The sequence below is a fragment of the Phyllostomus hastatus genome, unplaced genomic scaffold (assembly GCF_019186645.2).
Source record: "Phyllostomus hastatus isolate PE091 unplaced genomic scaffold, TTU_PhHast_1.1 phas_scaffold_78, whole genome shotgun sequence".
Classification (NCBI taxonomy): domain Eukaryota; kingdom Metazoa; phylum Chordata; class Mammalia; order Chiroptera; family Phyllostomidae; genus Phyllostomus; species Phyllostomus hastatus.
In genome coordinates this window covers 30,326,115-30,350,448 of record NW_025334041.1, presented here as the reverse complement: position 1 = coordinate 30,350,448, position 24,334 = coordinate 30,326,115, and the positions used below count along the sequence as shown (strand labels likewise).

The 24,334-nt window shown below is 37.2% G+C and overlaps 1 protein-coding gene across 3 annotated transcripts; it reads right to left on the bottom strand.

Moving 5' to 3' along the window:
- Nucleotides 1-1,179: 1,179 nt before the first annotated feature.
- Nucleotides 1,180-20,702, bottom strand: SAMD9 (sterile alpha motif domain containing 9). Of its 3 annotated transcripts, XM_045828369.1 has the most exons (3): nucleotides 20,474-20,702; nucleotides 13,653-13,735; nucleotides 1,180-7,137 (listed from the first exon to the last, which is right to left on the bottom strand). In XM_045828369.1, the coding sequence occupies exon 3, from the start codon at nucleotides 7,127-7,129 to the stop codon at nucleotides 2,381-2,383; it is 4,749 nt and encodes a 1,582-aa protein (XP_045684325.1). In that variant the 5' UTR covers nucleotides 7,130-7,137; nucleotides 13,653-13,735; nucleotides 20,474-20,702; the 3' UTR covers nucleotides 1,180-2,380. The 3 variants fall into 3 exon arrangements, with proteins under 3 accessions (XP_045684325.1, XP_045684326.1, XP_045684328.1); XM_045828370.1 differs by lacking the exon at nucleotides 13,653-13,735; XM_045828372.1 differs by lacking the exons at nucleotides 13,653-13,735; nucleotides 20,474-20,702 and adding an exon at nucleotides 8,591-8,651.
- Between the last annotated feature and the right edge of the window lie 3,632 nt (nucleotides 20,703-24,334).

The following is a 24,334-nucleotide window of genomic DNA, read 5'->3' as shown; positions in this document are numbered from 1 at the left end:
CACAGTGTGTCTACGTATGCCTCCATCTTGGCCGAAAGAGAAAAATACATATTTTCAAAATAAATGTCTAAGAACCTATTCAACAGCTGACCTACAAAAAAGACAAGAGTTGATAGTATAGAGCAGGGGTTAGTGAATTTTTTCCGTGAATATCCAAATAGTAAATATTTTAGGTTCAAGGGCTATATAGTCTCTATTACAACTACTCAACTCTGTTGTTACAGTGCAAAAGGAGCCATAGCCAATACTTGGACAAATGACTGTGACTGTGTTCCAATAAAACCTTATTTAAAAGACAGGCTGGATTTGGCCTATAGGCTGTAGTTTGCCCATTGCTGGCATTCAAGAAGAGAGGTGTTTATGAAGAGGTTCTGTTGAAAGAAGTTTGCCCGAACACCATGAGAATCTCATCTTCAGCCTAGAGAGAAGGGGTGGGGAACAGGGGTGGAGCACTTCAAGAGAGGTCTGTGTGGAGTGTTGCCCTGTGTCTTTCTGACTTTATGGGGCGTATTATTCCCAAGACTGTAAATGAGCTGTCTCCTGACCAATGGTAGAAAAAAAGCATCCATGAGTGTTTCCTATGCACCCAAGGTAGGTCAGGGGAGAGAGAGCACCTGTTAAGCTGGTTTAATTTGAGTTCAACAGAATCACCTGGTAAAGCAAGAGAATTCCATTAGAGACAATTCTATGTAGAGTAAACTGAAACCTGGGCTGTGGGATATGTCCCCAGAGAAAAATATGACTGGACATTCTCATTTTTTTGTTTTATTTTTGTTTAATCCTCACCTGAAGATATATTCACTGATTTTTAGAGAGTCGGGGAGGGAGGGAGAGAGAGGCATTGATGTGAGAGAGAAACATTGATTGGTTTCTTTCCATACATGCTTTGACCTGGATCAGACCTGCAGCCTAGGTATGTGCCCTGACCAGGGAGCAAACCTGCAACTTCTTGGTGTATAGGATGATGTTCCAACCAACTGAGCCACCTGGGCAGGGCAACGTTCTCATTTTTTGAAATTAAGAATGTTTGACCAGATGATTTTGTTTAAACCAAGAATGACCTGATAAATTAGGCAGCTGAAATTTTACTCAAAAGCAAGAGACCACCTACCTGCTGCCACCCCTCCTCCACCCCCCCCAGGGAAGAATTTGAAAGGAATTGTGAAGACAAAAGCAAACTGAATTTTTTTGTTTTTATAACAAAATTTTAAAAGCACAGTCCAAAGACAAGAAAAGAGTATAATGAACTTCCATATATGCATCATGTGGTGATTAACTCCAGTCCAATCTTGTTGCAGCTGTACTGCTTACCTACTGTCCTCTCACCATCTCTATTCCTTACACATGGAATTACTTTGAGGCATATCCAACATCTATTTTCTTTCATTGTAAGAAAGATCCAGAGGTTTGGTAAAGCTCAGGTCCCGTTACTTGGCAAGAGTGTGTCATGGGTGATGTGTGCACTCCGGTAGTTCTATAACGTCTGGCTTTTTCTGTTAATATTGATCAGGATTTAGGAAAGTCTGAATTATCTGCCATAAAATTGTTTATCAGCTTTTTACTTGTTTTGGCAATTGTTGATGATTGTTCATGTTCATAATTTTATTAGAGAAAAATTGCATTTTGATTACTTTTTACTGGTTGTGCTTATTCAATGCATAGCTTATATGTATGTATTGCCAGTATGTTAGGACCTTCTGGATGGGGGACAAATTAGTCTTTTTTCACAAGAGTCCTTTTTTTTTCATTAATTTTGGAGTTTGGGTGTATTTTTGCTTGTGCAGAGGTCTATAAACTCACTTTTTTTTTTCAGTTTTGCTCAACCACCTCCTACTGCATGAAAAGGCAGTCTAATTCTCCAGCCTACTTTGGTAAGATCTGCTGGCTCTATGGGTTTGACTTTCAGTGAATTGGTTGCTCCATCTGCTTTGAAAGATCCTTGAGCCCTAGTGTGCTTGGTAAGAATAAATATTGCTCCTTAGCTTGAGAAGTTTTCATTTTTTAATGAAATGGTCTCTGAGGTATTGTCATGTCTTAGAATTATAACTATGTTTTCCTATTCTGAAAAGTTTTTACAATTGAGAAGAAAGGAGACACTCTTTCTCAGTTCATGCCTTGGTTGGGTAATTGGGGGAAGTTTTATGAGGCTCTGTGGCTGATGTAATACATTCGTTTGTCCTAATTCCATACAGAGCTCCTTTTTATTTTGTTCTTGATGCTGTTATCCATACCAAGTAAGATATTTGATACATTCCACACTTCTTTTTTTCTACAGTCTGTGTAGGACTCATAACATACTTAACAGTAATTTAAAGTAAAGGTCTTGGGTCTCAAAAAAATGATATTGAGACTACATTCCTGGAGAGAGAAAATCAAACTCTTAAATAATTTCAATGTCATAAGCAAGTGGGCCTCCAATGGAAAATCCCAGGTAAAAAGACACTTTTTCTATGCTTCTACCACTTCTTAGCTGACCCCAGAAAGTAGGTGTGATGGGTATTGTGATTTTTTCATTGGTTCCATATTCTATGTATAAACAATTATGTTCAACTCGTCCCTTTAAACGAAGCAAAAGTTCTTGGACTTTTTTCTCCTTCCATACCTCTCCACTCTGCCACAAGGAATTATCAGGTGTCTTTCCAAAGCACTGATCAATTTTCCCTTTGTGGACAAGTCTGTTCATATTGCTACCTTTCCCAAGAAAGAAATATGCAATTGGTTGCTTTGTACGATACATATGTCTATATTGTCCCCTGAAAGAATTTTCCAGTGACTGAGTATACTTGTCCATTTGTTTAGAATCTTGATCTAGTTGTTGGTTTTCTGGCCAGAATAAGAGGGAAGCTAGGAAATAAGGTTCTGAAAATCGATGATGCAGTCCTGTTTGTTGCAAGACTTCTCGAAGCTGATCTTTCAGTTTTTTAATTGGCTTTACAAATTTGGAGGTAGGTTTAATACAGTAGAGAATGATATTGGCCAAGATGAAATTTTGCTTTTCCTTTGGCTGGATTCTGACAGCGTATTGTTCAATGAGAAAAGTGTATTGTTTCACTATATCTTCCATGGGTTTAATAGCCTCTTCTTGATTTTTGATTAGGTATTCCAAGAGCCCAGAAAACTTGTCTGCTTTTGAAACTTCTAGGCTTTTCCAACACAGTTCTACTTGAAGTGGCAAACTAAGCTTTGATCTGAGATTTTTGTCTTGTAAGTCCTCTGAGGGACCAAATATATCTGCATACTTTTTAAAATATCCAGCTACCTTTTTCCGAGTTTTGGACTGTTCATTTTGCTTAATGTTGTTCCTGGGTTTTAGAAGGACAAAATAATCATCAAAAAAGTCAAAGCACTTTTTCAAAGAAAATCTCAAATTAGTTAGATAAGGAATAAAGTTCTTGAGGGCTAATTTAAATTCATTGTTTGGATCCCCAGGAATATCACTACTTCCTGATATAAAATTGATCATCTCTTTTTTAGATAGTTCATTATTATTGTCAAAAAAAGGAATGAGCTGGAGAATCTCGATTGTGTAGAGCCCAACTTCTATCTCCCCATAATAACCAGCAATATTGTAAGTATCATACCGCCTCTTTGACTTCTGATAAAACCTTTCTGTCGCCTCATTCTCTCTGTCTTCACTTTGCTGTTGAGATTCTTTGAATGCATTTGAGGCACTTACTGCTAAATCCAAAAGATCAATTAGATCAGCAACTGAAGTGTTCTTTCTTTCCTTATTTTCCATCCACCATCTTATTTTACTCTTGTAGACTTGACCCAGTGTATCAGAAATATAAGAATTACTAGGTTCTATCTTTTTTGCTTGACTTGCCCAATGAAGGGCACTGGTAAAGTTCCTCTCTTTAATGTAGAAATGTCTTGCCAAGGCTTGACAAATGAATGCATTTGGGTTGAACCGACGAATACCTTCCAGCAATACTTTTTCAACTGCTGGGTTCCCTTCATCTTTATGTAATGCTTCAATGAATGGGGAAAACCAAGTTCCCATTTCACCTTCACGTTCATTGCGCTGTCTTGTGAGCAGCAGTGTTTGCATATCTTGGAGAAATTTGCTTCTTCCTATACCAGTATCATAGAACAAATTTTCTGTTAGCATATCCAAAATAATTTGGCTTTTATCCAAATGATAGCTTATCTTCAATTCTTCCAGTGAGCGAGTGGCAATTAAAGGGTGAATAATGCGCACTCCAGAGTACTTTCCACATTCTACCACCTCTGTTTTTATCAGAATTGTAGAGTAGGTGCCCATCTTGTCTTCAAATTTTTCTGTTCCCCAGAAAGCCTTCTTGGTTGCTATTCCTAAGAACTTTTCACATTGTGAAAGTGAAATGGTGGTATCAGGCACATATGAATTAAGAAGAGCCAGAAAAGAAAAGAGCTTTGCTTCCTTGGTGGAAATATTTTGTCCTTTTAGGATATTCCTGACCACATTTTCTATGTACTCCTTATTAAAATTGGTTTTCATGATCATGAAGGAATAAAAATCTTTAAAGTTTTTGTGTTGCTCTTCAATTTCTTTCAATTTAAGCTCAAAAGCTTTCTGTTCTTTGGAAGATAGTTGTTGTATTAGGGCGATACTGTCTGAGTTCTTTACACATTTTTGAGGATTCTGTGATCTTATGCAATTTAGGATGATCACTAAAGGTTTCTCATATCGAATGTACTTACTAGCTATAGCTGTTTGAATAGAGGCCAGCAGAAGATAGATATCACCTTGTTCTTCAAAATCATCAACAAGAAGCAGTACAGGTAGGTATTCTTGATTGTTTGCTGCCCCATAGGTGATTAAATTAGTCACTTGTTTTCCAATTTCAGAAAAATCTACTGTCTTGTTTTTCAGCACAGCACATCTGAATTTCTTCCTTAGTTCCCAAAGAATATGCATAGCCAAAGTAGTCCCGCCACAGCCTGGGTGATGATACAGATGAATAATTTTAACACATGTTTGCTTAGAAGAATCTGCACAGCTTTGAATCATTGCTTCAAGTTTTTCATATTTATCCCTTTTGACAAAAGGTGAAGAATAACTTTCAGAAGAAAAGTAGAAGTTCCACCAGGATACTTGACCACCTCGATAGAAGTCTTCCTCTTTTGAAGCCTTGAATTCAAGAAATTTATTTTTGTCCTTTTCTAAGGGTGTACCTTCACATTCATTTTCACAGAGAATTTCCAGAGCAGTCATGGTATCTTCTTCCCTTTTCAGAAGGACAGAAGATGAACCAATAGATGGCAAAAACCTCTCTAAGGATGTAGTCACAGATTTTAGTTTAAGAATAGTACCATTTATCTCTTCAAGACTTAAAGAAGAAATACATTGGCTTGATAATTCATCTTGTTTTTTTATTAATCTTGCTTCAAGTAGATCTTTCCATCTCTGACATATGTGTGAGTGTACACAAATGCACAATATATTCTCCATTCCTTTGAGATCTTGGTAGAAAGCACAGAATGTCTCAATGAGGGGGTCTCTTGGGTCATCCACGGAGGAGAGTAATAGAAATACCACCAGAAACTTCCCTCTTGGCATTATGTCTTCATGTGTAAGAAATGATATCAATTTCCTGACTTCAGATGCTTTTTCTCTTTGCCAGGAACTTGGATCTAAGGGTTTATATTTTTCACTCTCAAGGTCTAACCTGCCATTGCAGAAAATCCAGCTGGGTTGTTGGTAAAGATTCAGGCTAGAAATCTTCTCATCTGTTGTGGTTTTCCCCTCTATATACAGACTTGGCAAGTGAAGGTTTACCACTCGGCTTTCTTTGTAAGCATTCACTACACCCTTGCTTACAGACTCAGGATCAAACTCCAACACAGCAAACCATGGAATTTCCTTTAGGAAATCTAAGTGTTTTATTTGATTAGGGTGGCATTTATTTGTTACAAGAATGTACCATTCATAGTATGAATTATCTAACAAGTCCTGATTTCCCGTCAACAATTGAGTAAGCTTTGGTCCCTCACTCTCTTTTTTATTTGTTTTTACTCTACATTTTTCTTCTGCTTCTTGTCTTGACTTTGCCAGTGTTTTTAAACCTAATGTAAAGTCTTTGAATTCTGCATTATTTTTCATGATATCTTTAGTGCTGGCCCCATCTCGCACAAAGACCGAGAATTTTGTTCTTTGTTCCCATTTTTTGTTGTTGCAATTTTGCATTTTAATCTGGAAATAATCATGTCCACATTCAGAGTATTTCGGAATGACATCCACTTCAATAACAAATTTGTCAGATGGAGTACTATTTGGCAGTAAAACTTCTACAAATCTTGGCTCTCGAATGCACTTCTTTGCTATTTGGACCTGATGGTCTTCAAAATACTGGTGGATCATCAGATCAAAGTGCTCAATGAGGGCTTCTTTGGTGACATTGGTGACATTCACGCCAACAATTTTTCCATGGGGTTTGTCTTTGACTCCAAAATGAATGGTGCCATTGGTTCGTGAATTCATACAAGCTGAAGCAAATCGGAAGACTTCATTGCTAAATTTCATTTTAATGTCCTCTTCTGTGGCTGTTTTTGTATTTGTGAAGGTTTTGAATTCATGTATTGCATCAATGAGATTGAGTGGTCCTGTTTCAGGCTGTAAACAAAAATCCACTTTGTAACGATATGGATTACTGAATTCATCAAAAGGGTATGGTACACATGTCAGTTCTACGGATGGCTGCTTTTCCTTTGTGCCATCTATTTCATCTAACATGGACTCATTTTTTAGTGACTCAGAAACTGTAGTAACTGTAGAGGCATTAGGCATATCTGATTTCTCTTTATCATTTTGTTTTTGCTTTGAAGCTTCATTTTCCTCTTTCATCAAAGCTTGTGTTTTAGGAACATTTTTACTGCCTTTTTTCCTCTTACATGCCTGAGTAGGATCTTCAGAGTGTATTTTCTGCAGTTCTCTAAATAGATGTTCTATTTGGATAGCTGGTCCATGTGTTAGGCCCATGTCAATGAGGTCACTTTTAGTTAACCACTTCAAGACTCCTCCATTCACATCTTGTGCCATCAATTTTTCCCTGTGTTTTTGGTCAATTTTATGACTTTCTAACCACTGATTTACATCCTCTTTTGTCCAGTCATCTGTATTTTCTGGCAGGTTTAGCTGTGCTGCCATTCTGATATCTGTATGTAGAAAAGGAAAAATAATTTAGTATTTTTATGAGTAAATTTTTAAATAACTAATTTCTCAATAGGTAATGTATATGTCTCATGCAGTTTTAAAAGTTCAAAAGAATATGTGTGCCATCCAGTTATTCTCCTGAGAGGAAATTACCATCACCAGTTTCATCTGTGTCCTGCCAGAAAAATGTTACTAAATGCAAGCACATTTTCCCCTACAGGAGTAAGAGCATTGTATATACATTTCTCATCACCTTGTTTTATTCACTAACTGTATCTTGAGGACACTTCTAGTCAGTATATATAGAGATTTTCATTCTCATTAATGATTGTTTGCTATAATGTGTGTCAGCTGTATTGTGATAAAATACTCAATTCTGTTACAGAAAATAAGAACAAAGGAGGATATGTGAAACTAAATAGAGAAGGCTATATAAAATAATGAGGACATGTGAAACTAAGTATAGAATCAAGTAGTTATGAAGCTCATTATGATAGGTATAGAATATACAGAGCATATGAGTGTTAAACATAGGAAGGAATAGAAAGGCAAATAGATATTATGTGTTCTTAAGACACAATTGAAGCACTTGATATTGTTGGGTTCTTATTGGGTCTTAATTGGTAACACCCACTTGATCCTTTGGGTCCTCTACTAAAGAAGCATAAATAAAATCCAGAGTAGCTTATTAGGCTAATTGATGAGGTATAGCTGTGGTCAGGCATATGCGCCCCTCTGCATCTCTCTGGTCAGAGCAAGTGCATGCGGTTGGCCCATTGTATGTACTGTATGTTGATCCCCCTTGAACAGACCTCAACTTGGGTTCCTAGAATTACACAATCAGTGGAGAATGCTGATACAGCAGAGAGGGAGAGAGGACAGATGATCTTGCATTACTCAGATAATAAGGTTCCACCCTGCTTGTATCTTATCCAAAGTGTGTCATCCATATCGTCTCCATGCTCTTTGTTGTGTACTTAAACTTATTTAATAAGGCATGTTTCTTAAGCAACTTCATTTGGTATGGGAGCTATTCTGTTCCATGACTTCTAGGATAGCTTGCTGGGTAAATAACTTGGAAGCTACTATTATATTAATTTTTTACATAATAATTGATCATAGCTCATTCCTGTGTAAATAGTAATGAATGGCATTACTATTTGGTCTGCAAATTGGCAGAGTGCTATCTGTAAAATTCATGGCACTATAGGTTACAGAAATATAGCAATGGTTAGAAAGAAATGAAATCCAAATAATAATAGCTTTAAGTACAATCTCAAAGTGGCCCCAAAATACAAGCCATTCTAATGATTCTACCATGGGAGAAATGAATTAACAGAGGAGATAAGCTTGGGAAAAATTATGGCAAATAGATTATATAGACACACTTTTATGAAATAATTCACAAGAATATTGCCTCCCAGTGGTAAATAAAAATTCATGATTAGGATTTACCTTCCCTTCCTGATATAAAGATGTCAGAGCAGTGTTCCAAGTTTAAAACTATTATTTTTTGTTAGTAACTCCTGTGTGCCTAGAAAGTGCATAAAAAACATATCTTACAGCTACAGTAATACAAAATAGGCAAAAATATGCAAAATTAATGGAAGTTTTATTCTCTTACAACACTATGACAATTAGAAACCTAGAAGATTTAATGCTTTCTTTAAAAAAGTGAATTAGATGAAGTTTCCTTCAGTAATTTGGCCTGTAGAGATTAAGAAGTTCAAATTTTAAATTATCTAGGAAAGGAGATAGAATGGAGGGGGAAATTGCCTTAGGTGTACTAATCTTTAAAGTAAGCCCCTTGAACCCTTTCACACTGTTGTAGGGAATGCAGACTCGGGCAGCCACTGTGGAAAGCAGTGTGGAGGTACCTCAAAAAATTGAAAATGGATCTGCCTTTTGGTCCAGTGATCCTGGTTCTGGGCATATATCTGAAGGAACCCAAAACACTAATTCAAAACAACATAAGCACCCCTATGTTCATTGCAGCGTTATTTACAATTGCCAAGATATGGAAGCAGCCCAAGTGTCCATCAATAGATGAGTGGACAAAACAACTATGGGACATTTACACAATGGAATACTACTTGGTCACAAAAAGAAGAAACTTTCACCATTTGCAACTATATGGATGGACCTGGAGAACATTATGCTAAGTGAAATAAGCCAGTCAGAGAAATACAAATACCATATGATTTCACTCATATGTGGAATCTAATGAACAAACTGAACTAACAAGCAAAATAGAGACAGACTCATAGATGGAGAACAGATGACAGCTAGTGGGGAGGTTAGGGGGTGGAGGGATTGAGCAAAAGGGAAAAAGGACTCATGGACATGGTCAACAGTGTGGGGATTGTGGTGGGGGTTAGTATAAGGGGACTCAATGGTAATGGAAAAATATAATAAAGATTAAATTAAAAAATATTGGAAGCCCCTTTTCTGGGACTACACCAAACTTAAGACACCTGTATCAAAGGACACAACAGAATGGAAAGGCAAGCTATGGGGTATGAGAAAGTATTTGTAAATCATGTAACTGATATGATAATATCCAGAATATAGTAAAAACTCCTACAACTCAACACCAACAGCAAAGCAAATAACCCAAATAAAAAATGAGCAATGGACTTGTATACATATTTCTCCAAACATGATACACATATGACCAACAAGCATATGAAAAAGTGCTCAACATCAATAATCATTTGAGAAAAGCAAATCCAAACCACAATGATATATCATTTCACAACCATTGTGAAGACTACTAAAAAAATAACCCTAAAAATAACAAGTATTGGCAAAGATGTGGAGAAATTGGAAGGAAGTCTTGTGTGCTGTTGGTGGGAGTGTAAAGTGGTGCAACCTACATGACCTACCCTAAAAGAATGTTTAAAGGAAGTTCTCTAAACAGAAAGGAAGTGGTAAGAGAAGGAACTCAGAGCATTAAGAAGGAACAAAAGAACCTGGTAAGCAAAAGTATTGGTTAATATGATAGAGTTTGTCTTATTTGGTTTTCTAAATTATTTGATTGTTGAAGCACTGTCTGATATGGTTCTAAATGTATGTACTGGAAGTAGTAAAGATTATAAGTAGATAGGGTAAAAGAATGTACAGGAACTGAGATTTCTCTATTTCACTCAAACCAGTAATAATAATACTGTAAAATAATACCAGTAAATTAATACCAGTAAAGTAATAATAATAATAGACTGTCGTAAGTTCTATATATATAATGCAACATCTAGGTAACCACTAGAAAAAGCTATCCAAAGTGATATACTCAAAACACTGTAGATGGAAGTGGAATTGTAAAAAAAAATCAAATAATGCAAAGGAAGTCAGGAAAATATAATAGAGAACTGAAAAACAGAACAAACAAAAATAAAATGGTAGACATAAGTATTAACATATTTATAAATAACTGCACTAAATATAAGGAGCCTAAATACAGAAATTAAAAGAAAGAATTGGTATGCTGGATTAAAAACATGACCCAAGATATGCTGTCTGCAAGACTCTTACTTGAAATATAACACTATAGGTAGGTTGAAAATAAAGGTATAGGTAAAATATATAATACAATATTAATTAATAAACACAAGAGTAGTTATATTAATGCCAGATAAAGTAGATTTCAGGGAAAGAAAATTACCCCAGACAGAAGAATATTATATAATGATTAAAGATCAATCCAACAAGATGTCAGAGCAATCCTAAAAGTGTTTATACCACTTTTACAAGAAAGTAAAACTTTCTTATAAAACTTGTTATACCAAACAAGAAAGTTGCAAAACATTTGAAGCAAACACTGATAGAACTTTTCTGTTTTAGGAAAATCCACAATTATAGTTGGGTGTTTCAACATCTTTCTTTTAACAGTTGATAGAACAACTAGACAGAATATTAGTGTGTAGAAAAATTCAATACCATTGGCCAACATTTTAAATCACAGAACACTCTGTCCAAGAACAGCAGAATATCATTCTTTTTAAGTGTCCAAGATAGACCATACCCTAAATGATAAAATGAAATTAAACAAATTTATTTATTTTTAAAAAGATTTTATTTTATTTTTAGAGAGGGGAAAGGAGGGAGAAACATCATTGTGTGGTTGTCTCTCACATGCCCCCTACTGGGAACCTGGCCCAAATGAAACCCAGGCATGTGACCTAGACTAGGAATTGAACCTGCGACCCTTTGGTTCACAGGCCAGCACTCAGTCCACTGAGCCACACCAGCCAGGGCAAAGTTCAACAAATTTAAAAGAATTGAAATAATACAGAGTATATTTGCCAAATACAATGAAATCTTATGAGAAATTGATAACAGAAAGGTAAGAGGAAAATCACTACAGACTAAAACCACACATTTCTAAGTAATTCATGGGCCAAAGGAAAGTCTCAAATAAAGTAAAAAAAATATATTGCAGTTTTGTGGGACACAGTTAAAGCAGTGTTAAACAAATTATAGCAATAAATGCATATATTAGAAAGAAGAAAAGTATCAAAACAATAATCTAAGCTCAACTCAGAAACTTAGAAAACTTTGAAAAAGAAGAAAAAAATAAAACAAGCAAGCAGAAGGAAAGAAATAATAAAGACTAGAAATAAATTAAACCAAAAACAGAAATATAATAGAGGTCTGCTTACTTGAAAAGATCAGAAAATTGACAAACCTGTAGCAAGACTGAAAAAGAATAAAAAAATAATAATAGGAGACACATTTACCAATATCAGAAATGAAACAGTGGATATCACTTTAAACCTTTTAGACATCAGAAGGACAATAATGGGCAACTATGAACAAGTTCACACACACAAATTTGACAACCCAGATGAAATGGACCAATTCCTTAAAAAACATAAACTTCTACAACCCACTCAATATGAAATAGATTATTGGAATAGTTCCAGAACTTCAAAGAAAACTGAATTGTTAATTTAAAAAGTCTCCCCCTAAATCTGCAGGCCTATATAAAATCATTGGGGAATACTACCAGACATTTAAAGAATTAACATTGATTCTACACAATCTCTTCAAAAAAAAAAGCAATAAAGAGGGGTGTGCTCACAAATTCATTTTACAAAGCAAATATTACCCTGATAGCAAAGTCCATGCAGACTCAGCCTGCAGGTGAGCTCCCATGGATCCAGTTCCGCCGCACCTCAGTGCTAGGCCACCCACCACCTACAGACCCAGGCTATTTGCCCCAGTGCTAGGGTAGGCCCCATGCACCCAGACTCCCCATCTGTCCCAGCCTCCAGGATGGCTTTTATGAACCTAGACACATGCCCTGGCCCAGGACCAGGCTGGATGATAATGATGATAAGTGTTGATGAGGATATGGAGAAAAAGGAACCCTTGTAAACTGTTGGTGGGAATGTAAATTGGCACAGCAGTTGTGGAAAAGAGTATGGAGATTCTCCCTAAAATTAAAAACAGAATTACTATTATGATTCAGCAATTCTACTTTTGGATATATATTAGAAGGAAATGAAATCAATATCTCAAACAGATATCTGCACTCACAGATATTGTAGTAGCATTGTAGCATTTTCATAATAGCCCAGACATGGAAACAACCTAAGTGTCTGTTGAAAGATGAATAGATAAAGAAGATGTGATGTATATATACACAATGGAATATTATTTGGCCATGAGAAAGAAGGAAATCCTGCCATTGGAGACAACATTGATAAAACTAGAGGATATGGTGCAAAGTGAAATAAACCATAAAAAGAAAAAGAAAAGAAAAAGAAAGGCAGTTACTGTATCATCTCATTTATAGGTAAAATATAAAAAAAATCAAATTCATAGAATGGGATATCAGGAGCTGGAGAGGGAAGGGATGGACAGATGTTGGTTTGAAGTTTGCAGTTATGTAGGATGAATGTCTAGAGATCTAATGTACAAGCATGATGACTATACTTAATAGTACTGTTTTGGACACTGGAAATATGCTAAGAGAGTAGATTTCAGATATAGAGTCACTCCAAAAATAAATGGTAACTATGTAAAGAGATGATATGTTGATTAGCCTGATCAGAACAGTCATATATGTATACATATGTATATAAAATCATTATGTTTTATACCTTAAGTATATACAATTTTTATTTAAAAATGCTGCATTTGAAAACTTGTGAGATACAGTGTTAACAATACTTGGAAAAGATATTTATAGCCTAAATGCTTTTATAAAACTAGAAGAATTATTAAAAAGCATAAACTAAATTTCCATTTAATAAGTTCAAAGAACAACAGAGTAAGGCAGAAGTAAGTAGAAGGGAGGAGGGGAAAAGATAGGAGCAGAAATCTGTAAAATGGAAAACAAAGTTACAACAGAGTTACAGTCAAAAGCCCCAAAGTTGTTCTTGATAAAGAGTAATAAAATTGACATACCTGTGGAAAGGGTGACCAAGAAATAAAAGAAATGGCACAAATAATATCAGATACTGTAAATTAGAAGACAAGTGAACTGAAGAAGTTTCTTGAAAAATACACTTACCAAAACTGACTCAAGAAGAAATGAAAGGAGTACCACTTCCCAGTGTGATGTACTAGATTCCATAAACACTCCCACTGTATCAGCTAGAGGAAAAATCAGATAAATTATAAAATGTATCTTTGGAGTTATCACAGAGTTGTAGATGGACTTGATGACTGGGACTGGTTGAACTAAACTTCCAGAGAGGGAAGATCCCTTCCTAGGTAAGCTTTGGGGTATATGCTCATTCTGGGCTGGGGTGGAGGGCTAGACTTGGCCTGATGTGAGGAAGAGAAACCAGTAGGGCTTTTGACAATCACTTGAATGAATGTGATGAATTTGAATCTAAAATGGCTTCAAAATCTTTAACCATCATGGAAATGCAAAGTAAAACTACAATGAGATAATACTACATACTTTGCAGAATGGCTAAAAATAAAATCTGACAATACCAAATGGTGGTCGTGAGGTAGAGTCAAAAGAAGATTCGTACATTGCTGGTATGAATATAAATTATTTTAGCCAGTTTGGGAAACCGTTTTTCAGTTTTAATAATGTAGGATACCGTTTACATGAAGTTTAAGAACAGGCAAAATTAATCTATTGTAGTAGAATTCAGCGGTTACTTTTTAGCAGGGAGATATTTTCTGAGGAGTGACACAAAAAAACTGTTTTGTGAACATGAATAAAGGAAACTTTATTCAGCATGGAGTTGGGAAGCCATGAAGGGGGAGCTCTCCCTCTTCCCTGTTTGTCTCAGCAATAGCAAGTGCTTTCAACTTGCTGCCAATAAGAAATTGCCATAACCTTGTACACTGCCCCCCTGCCCCAGCCAGTGTGCTTCTGTTAAAACAACCCTCCCCAATATCTTCTAAGAACCCCCTCCCAAACTGACCTTTTGTCTCTTTGTACCTGCTGTGGTCTGCCATAGTTTGCAAGTCCCAAATTGCAATTCTTCTGCTATTCCCAAATAAACTCATTTACTGCTTGGTAACTTTTGTTGTTTAACTTTTAAGATTGATAATTTTATATCTTGATCTGGTTAGTGGTTAGACTGATGAATACATAAAAATTTCATAGAACTATATATACCCTTAAGATTTTTTCATTTCATACAAATTATACTTCATGTAAAAATCCAATGATGCCTCCAAAATGCATGATACAGTGAATTAAACAGGTGAGTGAAATAAAAGAGATAATTGGCCTAGAAAAGGGTAATGGTATATTACCAATCAAGGATAATGATTGATTCAATTTTGGGCATCTGAGGTCTGAAAGTTATGCTAGAGATTTATTATTGCAGCCTCAGATCATGGATCAGCTTTCGGTTTTACATGCCACTGTTGATTCATACTGTTGATTCATACTGCTTATCATTGTCTAAAGCTCAGACCTACCCTCCTCCGGGACTCTCTGTTATGTGAGTCATCTTAATATGTCCATCTGCTAAGTCTCATCTACTCCACCCTGTAAAAGTTCAGCTCACTTCTGTTGCACCCACACCGTTGGAACACCTAAGGCAGGGGGTGCCCTGATCATTCTGTTGCCAGTGGTGTTTAGCCTCCTGAATCCTTATGGGGCCTGGAGTTTTCAGGCCCCATCTCTTGTCCCATCTACCAGTATACTTCTCCAGGGGTCTCCCTGACTTCTAGTCAGGGCTTTATAAACTCAGCCCTTATCTCCTAAGTGATATCCAAAAATCAGATTATGAGACTGAATGTCGAATTAGATGGGTTATTTGATTCATGCATCAGCTATATACCATATTTATGTGAAAACATAAAGCCAGGTCGATGGGGAGCAGAGCCTGAACATTTGGGAATGTGAGTAAATAAAAAAGAAATGACTTTTAGCTGTTTTCTCTACCAGATAAGGATCTTTTCTATTTTTTTAAATTAAATTTATTGGGATGATATCAATTAATAGCATATAGGTTTCAAGTGTACAATTCTGAAATACATCATCAGTATATTGCATTGTATGCTTACCGCCTAAAGTCTAGTCTCCTTTTGTCACCATATATCTAATCTCCTTTATCCTCTTCACCCTCCCCCCACCCCTCTGTTGTCTGTATCTATGATCTTTAAGTCATGATTGAACAGCTTGCAGTTTCATATTGCTTCCTCTAAAGACTTTATCAGAGTCTTGATAGCTGTGCCTTTCAGTAACTTACTTTAAAAAATTGTTAAAGATGCTACTCTGGGAGAATATACACTAGACCAGTGATTTTTAACTGGTGTCCTGCAAGAATTTTTAAAACATGCAATCCATGTCTCTTTACTTAGGGGCACTGACCTCATTTCCTTTAGATTTTCAAATAAAAAAAATGACAACTGCCAATACAATGATAGCCATCTTGTGTGAATGAATCAAAATTATACCTGTATTTGTCATATTGACAAAAATATATTTTTTTGGTGTGCCTCAAAATTTTAGTAATTAGTTTATGTATGCCATAAACTGAAAAAGGTTGAAAATTGCTGCACCAGAGGAAAATTGCTAACATCTACGTTTCCCACATTTATGCTGCTGTTCAGAGGTATTTCATACACTAATGATTCCTTTATAGCCTCCCTTGTTCTAAAATGGTGTTTAGTTAATTCAGAAGATTATATAGGATCACATATATGTCAAAACCCTTGGGTAAAAAAAAATCAGGGACAAGGCTAATTAGAAAATGTAGGAGGCAGAAAAAAATAAAGCCGTGGAGTAAAGTTAATGCCTAAAATAACTTTTCAGTTCTATATACTAGGAGTGGCCTGAAATTTTGGTACTGAGCTTCTCGGCAACTAATATGAAAAAGGAAACCATTTGTTACCTGATCAAACCCACATACATTTATTAACTGTAACGTTTGTCGGTTTTTCTAAGGAGAGTTCAATTTCAGGCCTTTATTTAGAACTGTAATGCCACATCCCCTTGTTTCTTGCTTTGGAGGAAATTAGACATAAAATACTAGCATTTTATAACCCACTTCCCGTTTACCCGAGAATACTTGCCATCTTCCTGGGGCACTTGTAGCTGTAGCATTTACCCTGAGATCATTTGTGGATTACAGTGCTGACTTTACCCCCAAAGTTTGTCATGAAATATCTCGCTTTATTATTGTTTTCACATTGCTCTAGTATTTCCATAGTCTTGGGAACAAATTACATCATTCTATTTGTAGCATTTTGTTTTAGTAGTGGCAGCGAGTGCACTTTTTTTTTCTAATCAGGAAATGGATTGAAGATTTAATTAGTTATTGTTGGGGAGAGGGGAAGGAAGGGAGGAAGGGAGACATCCGTTGCCTGTCCTACATGCCCTGACCAGGGACTGAACCCACAATCCAGACAGGTGCCTTCACCGCGAACCAAGCCAGAGACCTTCCACTTGCTGCCCAACCATCTGAGCTACACCAGTCAGGGCAAAAATCTACAATATTTAACAGGAACATATAGCTGCCATCATTTCAAAGACAGAAGTCTTTGTAGACTTTGTAGCAGTTTGTCTCCCTTTGTCTCTCTGAGAATCTATTAGGGAGCTTTATTTTCTGGCAGCTGCCTACTTCTTGGAGAGATAGTGGAAGGTATCTTTGATTAATGTAAGGTACATCTTTATTTTTTAAAAGAGTTTATCTATTTTTAGAGAGAAGAGAAGGGAGAGAGAAGGAAGGAGAGAGAAAAAGATTAATGTGTGAGAGAAACATTGATCCCTACCTCTTACTCACCCCCAACCAGGGAGTAAAGTACATCTTTAAATTTTCATTGTGTAGCTGATGGTGGGAAAGCTGCTCATTCCTGCTTTCCTTCCCTGTTGCCTGTCCCTTTCCCAGCCTCAGTCCTCCCTCCCTCCTTCTGTCCTGCCTACCTCATCTTTTTCTACTGATACCTCAGGTCTGGGCCACTTTCTGGGCTGGGCACACTAAGGTGAAAGGCCCTGTGGCCCAGTATGTGACCTGCCATCTTGCTCCCCCTCGCTTCCCCTGCCCCAAGTGGCTGTGGGGCCACACAGCGCTTCCCACTATGGCCTGGAAAGCAGTTAGCCAGAAGTGGAAAGTGCCAGCCTAGTTGGGAGCTGGCGTGATGCTCAGGGCCTGCTGTTTGGCTGGGATCACTCCCTTCACAAAAGGAAAAGACTCCCCACAGTGAATAGATCCTTAGTGTACTACCCAAAGAACCAAGAAATCAGGCTGCAGAATGAAACCATCTACTCTCGTGTGTTGTATGGTTATGCAGCACAGCAACTTCCAAGTCTCCTGAAAGAGAGTTTCACCATGGGACCCTTAATAAAGTATTTGTATCTCAGTGGCTGATTATAGGCAGGTGGTGTGTGGCACAAAATGCAACACATCCATCCATACTGTCCCAGAGGGTAACATTTTCTTCTTTTTTGCATTGTGTAAATATCCCCTAGTTGTTTTACCTGAAAATTTCTTTTTTAAAAAAATTTTGGACTTCTGGTCAAGATAGAGGCATAGGTAGACAAGCTTTGCCTCTTCAGATAACCACAAAAAGAATTACAACTAAATCTCAAAACAAATAACATCCACCACTGTCAGAAAATTGAATTATGTGGAAGTCCAACAACCAAGGATTTAAAGAAGTCACAATCATCCAGATGCACAGGAAGGGTAGAGACATGGAGACGGGGCAGAAAAGTGAGGAGACGAGGTGTGGCACAGAGAGGCAGCAGCAGAATGGGCACGGGAGATGCCACATTTGTGTGTGGTAGGTAGACACTGGGATAGATAGATACCTTGGGAGTGAGCAATCCCAGCCCCAGGCCCGATTGGACAGCCCAGGGTTATAGTGCCAGGAAGATAAATCCTCATAACTTCTGGCTGTAAAAACCAATGGGAGTTGAGGTGGCAGAAGAAACTGATGGAGGAAACTTCACTTAAGGGCTCACTTAAAATGTACATAAACGCACCCACTCTTGGATTCAACATCAGGGCAACAGCTGGAGGGGCACCAGCCACATACAGGTAGTGGGTGGAGTATCTAGAAATAGTGCAAGTGCTGGGCAAACCCCCAGACACCAAGCAGGCACAGTACCTGCTCTGAGCCTTCCCCCTACACAGAGCTACAAAGTGGTGAAGTGGGTTGCCCCATCCTGGTGATTACCTAAGGCTCCAACCCACACAATTTACAGATGCTTTTTACAGGGAGTCAAAGCAGCTCTACCTAATACACAGAAACAAATACAGGGAGTCTGTCAGATTGAGGAGACAAAGAAATATGACCCAAATGAAAGAACAGAACAAAAACCCAGTGAAAGAACTAAAAAAAAAAAAAAGGAGATAAGCAATCTATCAGATGCAGAGTTCAAAACACTGATGATTGGGATACTCAAAGAACTCACTGAGTACAACAACATAAAGGAAGAAATGAAGATTTCAGCACTGTGAAACACAAAGAAGAAATAAACATTCAACTAGAACAGAAAGAAACAGGAATTCAAAAAAAAATTGAGGAGAGTATAATTCAAAAAAAGGAGGAGATGTCTGGGACGTCTTCAAACATGCCAACATCTGAGTCATAGGGGTGCCAGAAGGAGAAAAGGAAGAGGAAGACACCGAAAACTTACTTGAAAAAATAATGAAGGAGAACTTACCTAATTTGGCACAGGAAATAGAAATACAAGTTCAGGAAGCACAGAGAGTCCAAACAAGATGGACACAAAGATGCACATACCAAGATACATTATAATTAAAATGCCAAAGGTTAAAGAGAAAGAGACTCTTAAAAGCAGCAAGAGACCCAGTCAGGGCACATGCCTGGGTTGCGGGCCAGGTCCCCAGTGGGGGCTACGTGAGAGGCAACCACACATTGATGTTTCTCTCTCTCTCTTTCTCCCTCCCTTCCCCTCTCTAAAAATAGATAAATAAAATCTTAAAAAAAAAACCAGCAAGAGAAAAGCAGAGAGCTACCTACAAAGGAGTTCCCATAAGAATGTCAGCTGATTTCTCAAAAGAAATTTTACAGACTAGAAGGGGCTGGCAAGAAATATTCAAAGTGACGAAAAGCTAGGACCTACAACCTGATACTGGATTACTCTATCCAGCAAAGCTATCATTTAGAATGGAAGGGCAGATAAAGAGCTTCCCAGACAAGGTAAAGCTAAAGGAGTTCATCATCCTCAAGCCATTATTACATGAAATGTTAAAGGGACTTATTGAAGAAGAAAATGATCAAAGCTATGAACATTAAAAAGGCAACAAATTGAGCACTATCAACAACTGAATTAAAAAAATAAAACAAATTAAGCAAATATCCAGAATAGGAACAGAATCATAGATATGGAGATCATTTGGAAGGTTATCAGCTGGGAGGGGGAAGGGAAAGAATGGGGGAAAAGATGCAGGTATTAAAAAGCGTAACTGGTAGGTACAAAATAGACAATTGTACGGGATGTAAGAATAGTATAGGAAATGGAGAAGCCAAAGAACTTACGTTCATGGCCCATGAACATGAACCAAGGATAGGGAATGCTGGAGGAAATGGGGGTACTGGAGAGAGGAGGGCAAAGGGGGAAAAATGGGACAGCTGTAATAACATAATCAGTAAAATATACTTAAAATAAATTTTCACTATATGTTCTTTCTGAAGATGCTAATACCTTGGAGGATTTCATCAGTAAAAGTGCTTTTCGTTTACAATTGCATCTTTTGTGGAATGTTATTTTTCAACAAATGTAAAGCCAACTCCTGTCACAGCAATGAAGTCTAGGATGTTTGACTTAAGTATTATTTCTGGTTTGGGGGTATATTTCAATTTTCTAATTGTAGATTCCTTCCTATTCAATAAAATGCTGTTGCATTTAGTAATAATAATATTAATATTCAATATTGTACTTACCCAGGTCGTCTTGCAAATTTCTTCTACTTGTATGAGGGGGAAACCATGTATTTCAGTGCAGAAAAGTCTACCGTCTGTGTTTTCTTCCTCCTATGATGTCAGATAGACACTTTTTTCTTTCCCATTTTTAAGAATGTTCATTTATGCTCTGCTTTTATCTCATTGCTGCTCTAACTGCCTCAGAAACAGCTGGGTGTGTGCGTCTCAGAAATGGGTGTGTCAAAACTGGCAGGTAGGAGGAAGAAGCCTGTGGTCTGCTTTTAGTTTCATTTTCCTGGATTGGAGTTTACTTGTAGAAATGATTTTGCATTTTTCTAAAATGCGTTTTTTTTGTAAGCCATTACTCTGCCACCTTCTGGGCTGTCTGGGTAAAATCCAAAGGTTTCAAATCTGTTCTCTGCTTCAGAGTGTTGAGGACCGCTGAGAGCCCGTTTTGGTGGCTACAGACAAACTCTGGGGCAGGCTGAGTGGATCCTCTGGGAGTACCCGTTTTCACTGTGGTTGGGAGCCTTGGGGAGCTCTGGGTAGGAAACAGCTTATGTTGGTCTTCCACTGGCCTTCCAGGGTGGGCTAACTCATATCCTTAAGTTTTCCTAAAGTATAAAGGATTGGCTTTCAGAGACTCTTACAAGCTCCCTGTAAATACTAAAGGCCTCTGAATTAGTTCTGTAGCGCAGAGCAGTGATGAGGCCCCTGTGGCCAGTTTGCAGGGATTTATCTCTTTAAGGGCAGTCTCAGGGCAAGGTAGAGAACTGACTAATAGCCACAAAAATAGTTAACATTTAAAAAAATTAATAGCAGGTGCCAATACTTACTGTGTGAGCCCAATTAGCTTTTGGTTTCCATGTTTCATTGTTGATTCATAGTGGTTTTTATATGGGTTTAAAACATTTATTGGGCACTCACTGTGTACCATGCACTGTTAACTTATTTACTCTTCAAAAAAATCCTCTCAGGTAGATGCTATTTTTATTTACATTTTACAGCTGAAGAAACTGAGGCACAGGGATGTGAAATAATGTAACCATACATATAGTTTACATATATGCACACACACGTATCTATATTTGTATATATCCTGTTAGTTCTGTTTCTCTGGAGAACCCTAACTAATATGACCAGGGCACAAATGGTTTGACAAACCAGAATAACCCACACCCTAATCTAAATATAGAACATTTCTGTTATAGCATGTCCCTCCCCTGTCACTCCTAATGTCCTCCAGAGGAAGCCACTCTTCTGATTTTATTTTTCACCATAGATTAGTTTTACATGCTCCAGGTGTTCATATACATGGTATCATATGGTATATCGCCTTCTGTGACTGGCTTCTTTTATTTAACATACTTAATTGAGATTGGTCCTAGTGTTTCACGTATCAGTACTTTGCTCTTTGTTATTTTGGAATAGTATTCTATTTTGTCAATATTACACAATTTATTTATCCAAGTTCTTCATATTGACATCTGAGTTACTTCACCTTTTGGAAGTCATGTATAAAGCTGCTACCACTATTTTTGTACATGATTTTGGGGAATATGTCTTCATTTGTCTTTGGTAAACACCTTGGCATGGAATTGCTTGATCAAGTAGGTGTGTGTTTAACTTTATAAAAAAACTCTCAAGGCTTTGTTAAAATCTGTACCAGAAGCAATGCCCTTTAAGGTGTGGTAAGTCTCTGTGTCTGGCCACTGTATAAGTCAAAATGAAATAAGGAACTGGTGTCATCTGACTGGGCTAGTTTAGGAATGAAGACATAATCATACTCCTCACATCAGTATTAAGAGGTTGAGACTGCCAGGCATCACAATTTTACTACTCCCCCTTACATGAGGAACAGGTGACTTAGATTATGGTACCCATAACAGCTGGCCTAATGTTAGGATGTCTAGTATGTTCTCACCATCTTAGGAGTGCTCAGATGTGGCACCCACTGGCAAATGTTTATATTTTTACAGTATCTGTAGTGAACATCATTTCAGAATTCCCAATATGAGCCAGCAAAATGAACCTGCTTCATACACATTGAGCGGGCAGTTAGAAACTTAATACAACTGGTTAAAAGAATAAGGCAAAGTGACATTGTGAGGGTAACCTGTGGATATTGTATCCTACCAGGTAGATCTTGCTCCTTGGCACATAATTGAGATACCTTTCAAATAATAGCGGACCACATAGATACATTCTGTTAAATATCTAGCGCTTACTAACTTTTCTTTCTGGATGGACCTATAAATTGTATGCCATGACTCCCTTTGAGTGCTGTTTTCCATTTTTCTAAGACTGTAAGAACAAGAATCTCCTGTGTCTGGTGAGACTCAATACCCATCTTCAGTTTTTGAGCACATGAGGCTCTTTGAAAAGCTGGCTGCCTTCAGGAACGGGCTTGTGTCCTGTGAGCAGCAGATACAACATTGTCCCATCTACCCTGGAAGGCCCAACTTTCCCACAGGGACTGGACTTGTTAGGACAACAGTGTTTTTAGTCCACATAATGTTAAAAAAATTGGTTACATTCAGAGCATGTGGGTATGCTTTGTTTACCCAAGGGTTACTCAGCTTTAAGCAGGCCACTGACTTCTGAGTTTTCTTAAAAAATTTCTTCCGTGTTGTTACATTTCTCATTGTTAAGGGTGTATTTGGTAACTTTAAGTACTGTTCACATGATTATAAATCCCACATTGGGTGTGTATTCCATATCATAGGTATTTCTAAACTATATACCAGTTATCCCTTTAGAGAAATACCAAGCTTAATGAGTTTAATTTTCTCTAAGCCAGTCTCTTTATTCATCTAGTCATATATTTTGAAGAAATATTGAAAGCATGGTTACTATGGGAAAAGAGAATGATTGTTTCCCAAGGGATTTGGTGACCTGAAGGGTCTGTACTTATTCACTCCCGATGAGCTATTGTATGGTGGCTTCATAATGCTCCCTGGAAGCTAACCATGTTCAAAGATATTCTGGCTTTTAGGTCATGTATATTGGGTACTTAGGAATAACATTTCTCTCTCAAACAGCAATGAAAAAATAAAACATTTCAAATTGTTTGAGGAAACATTCCGGGCTGTAATTTTTTCCCTCAGTTTATATGTAATTTGGGCATGAGTATGAACTAAAAAATCTATGGGTTTGTTTTGTTTTTATCTAACTATTCAGTTCCCTGTTTCAAATGTGATGGTTAGCTTTTTAACTACTAAAGAAATAATGTTTCTATTTAAAATCGTATAAATAAATGATATAATGCAGCACACCTACATATGAGGATGAATACTGGAAAAGGGGTCAACACCACAGTGTGAGAAAACCAGGCTGTGTGGTTAGGAGAAGGGGCTTGAATTTGAGTATCAGTGAGTAAGTTCCTTTAAGTAAAGACTGAAATGGAGTGACACAGGTAACTAGTGTTTAAATTTAAGATGGCCTAAGCAAAGTTGGTAAAATACACCCTTCTTAAATAAATAAAACAATATTTAGTGCTTTATAAAAGTAAATTGCCTATAATCATTGGATAAACAAAATGCAGTCTATCCTAACGATGAAATGTAGTTGACAGTAAACAGGAATGAAGTATTCATAACCATATATGATACTACATGGATGGACCTTGAAAACACATTTGCAAAAGACCACATATTGTATGACTCCAATGATATGAAATGCCCAGAATGGGGAAATCCATAGAGACAAAGAGTGCTTGCCAGGGGCAAGGGGAAGGGGTGAATGGTGATTGATGGCTAATGGGTACAAGCTTTCTTTGGGGTGCTGAGACTGTTCTAAAACTGATGGTACTGATGGTGCTGATGATATACGAACCAATGGTGAATAGTATACTTTATATGTATACTATTACCATACTACATA

Bases quoted from the DNA above. Each gene is read 5' to 3' on its own strand.
- SAMD9 (XM_045828369.1), bottom strand. From the start codon at position 7,129: ATGGCAGCACAGCTAAACCTGCCAGAAAATACAGATGACTGGACAAAA.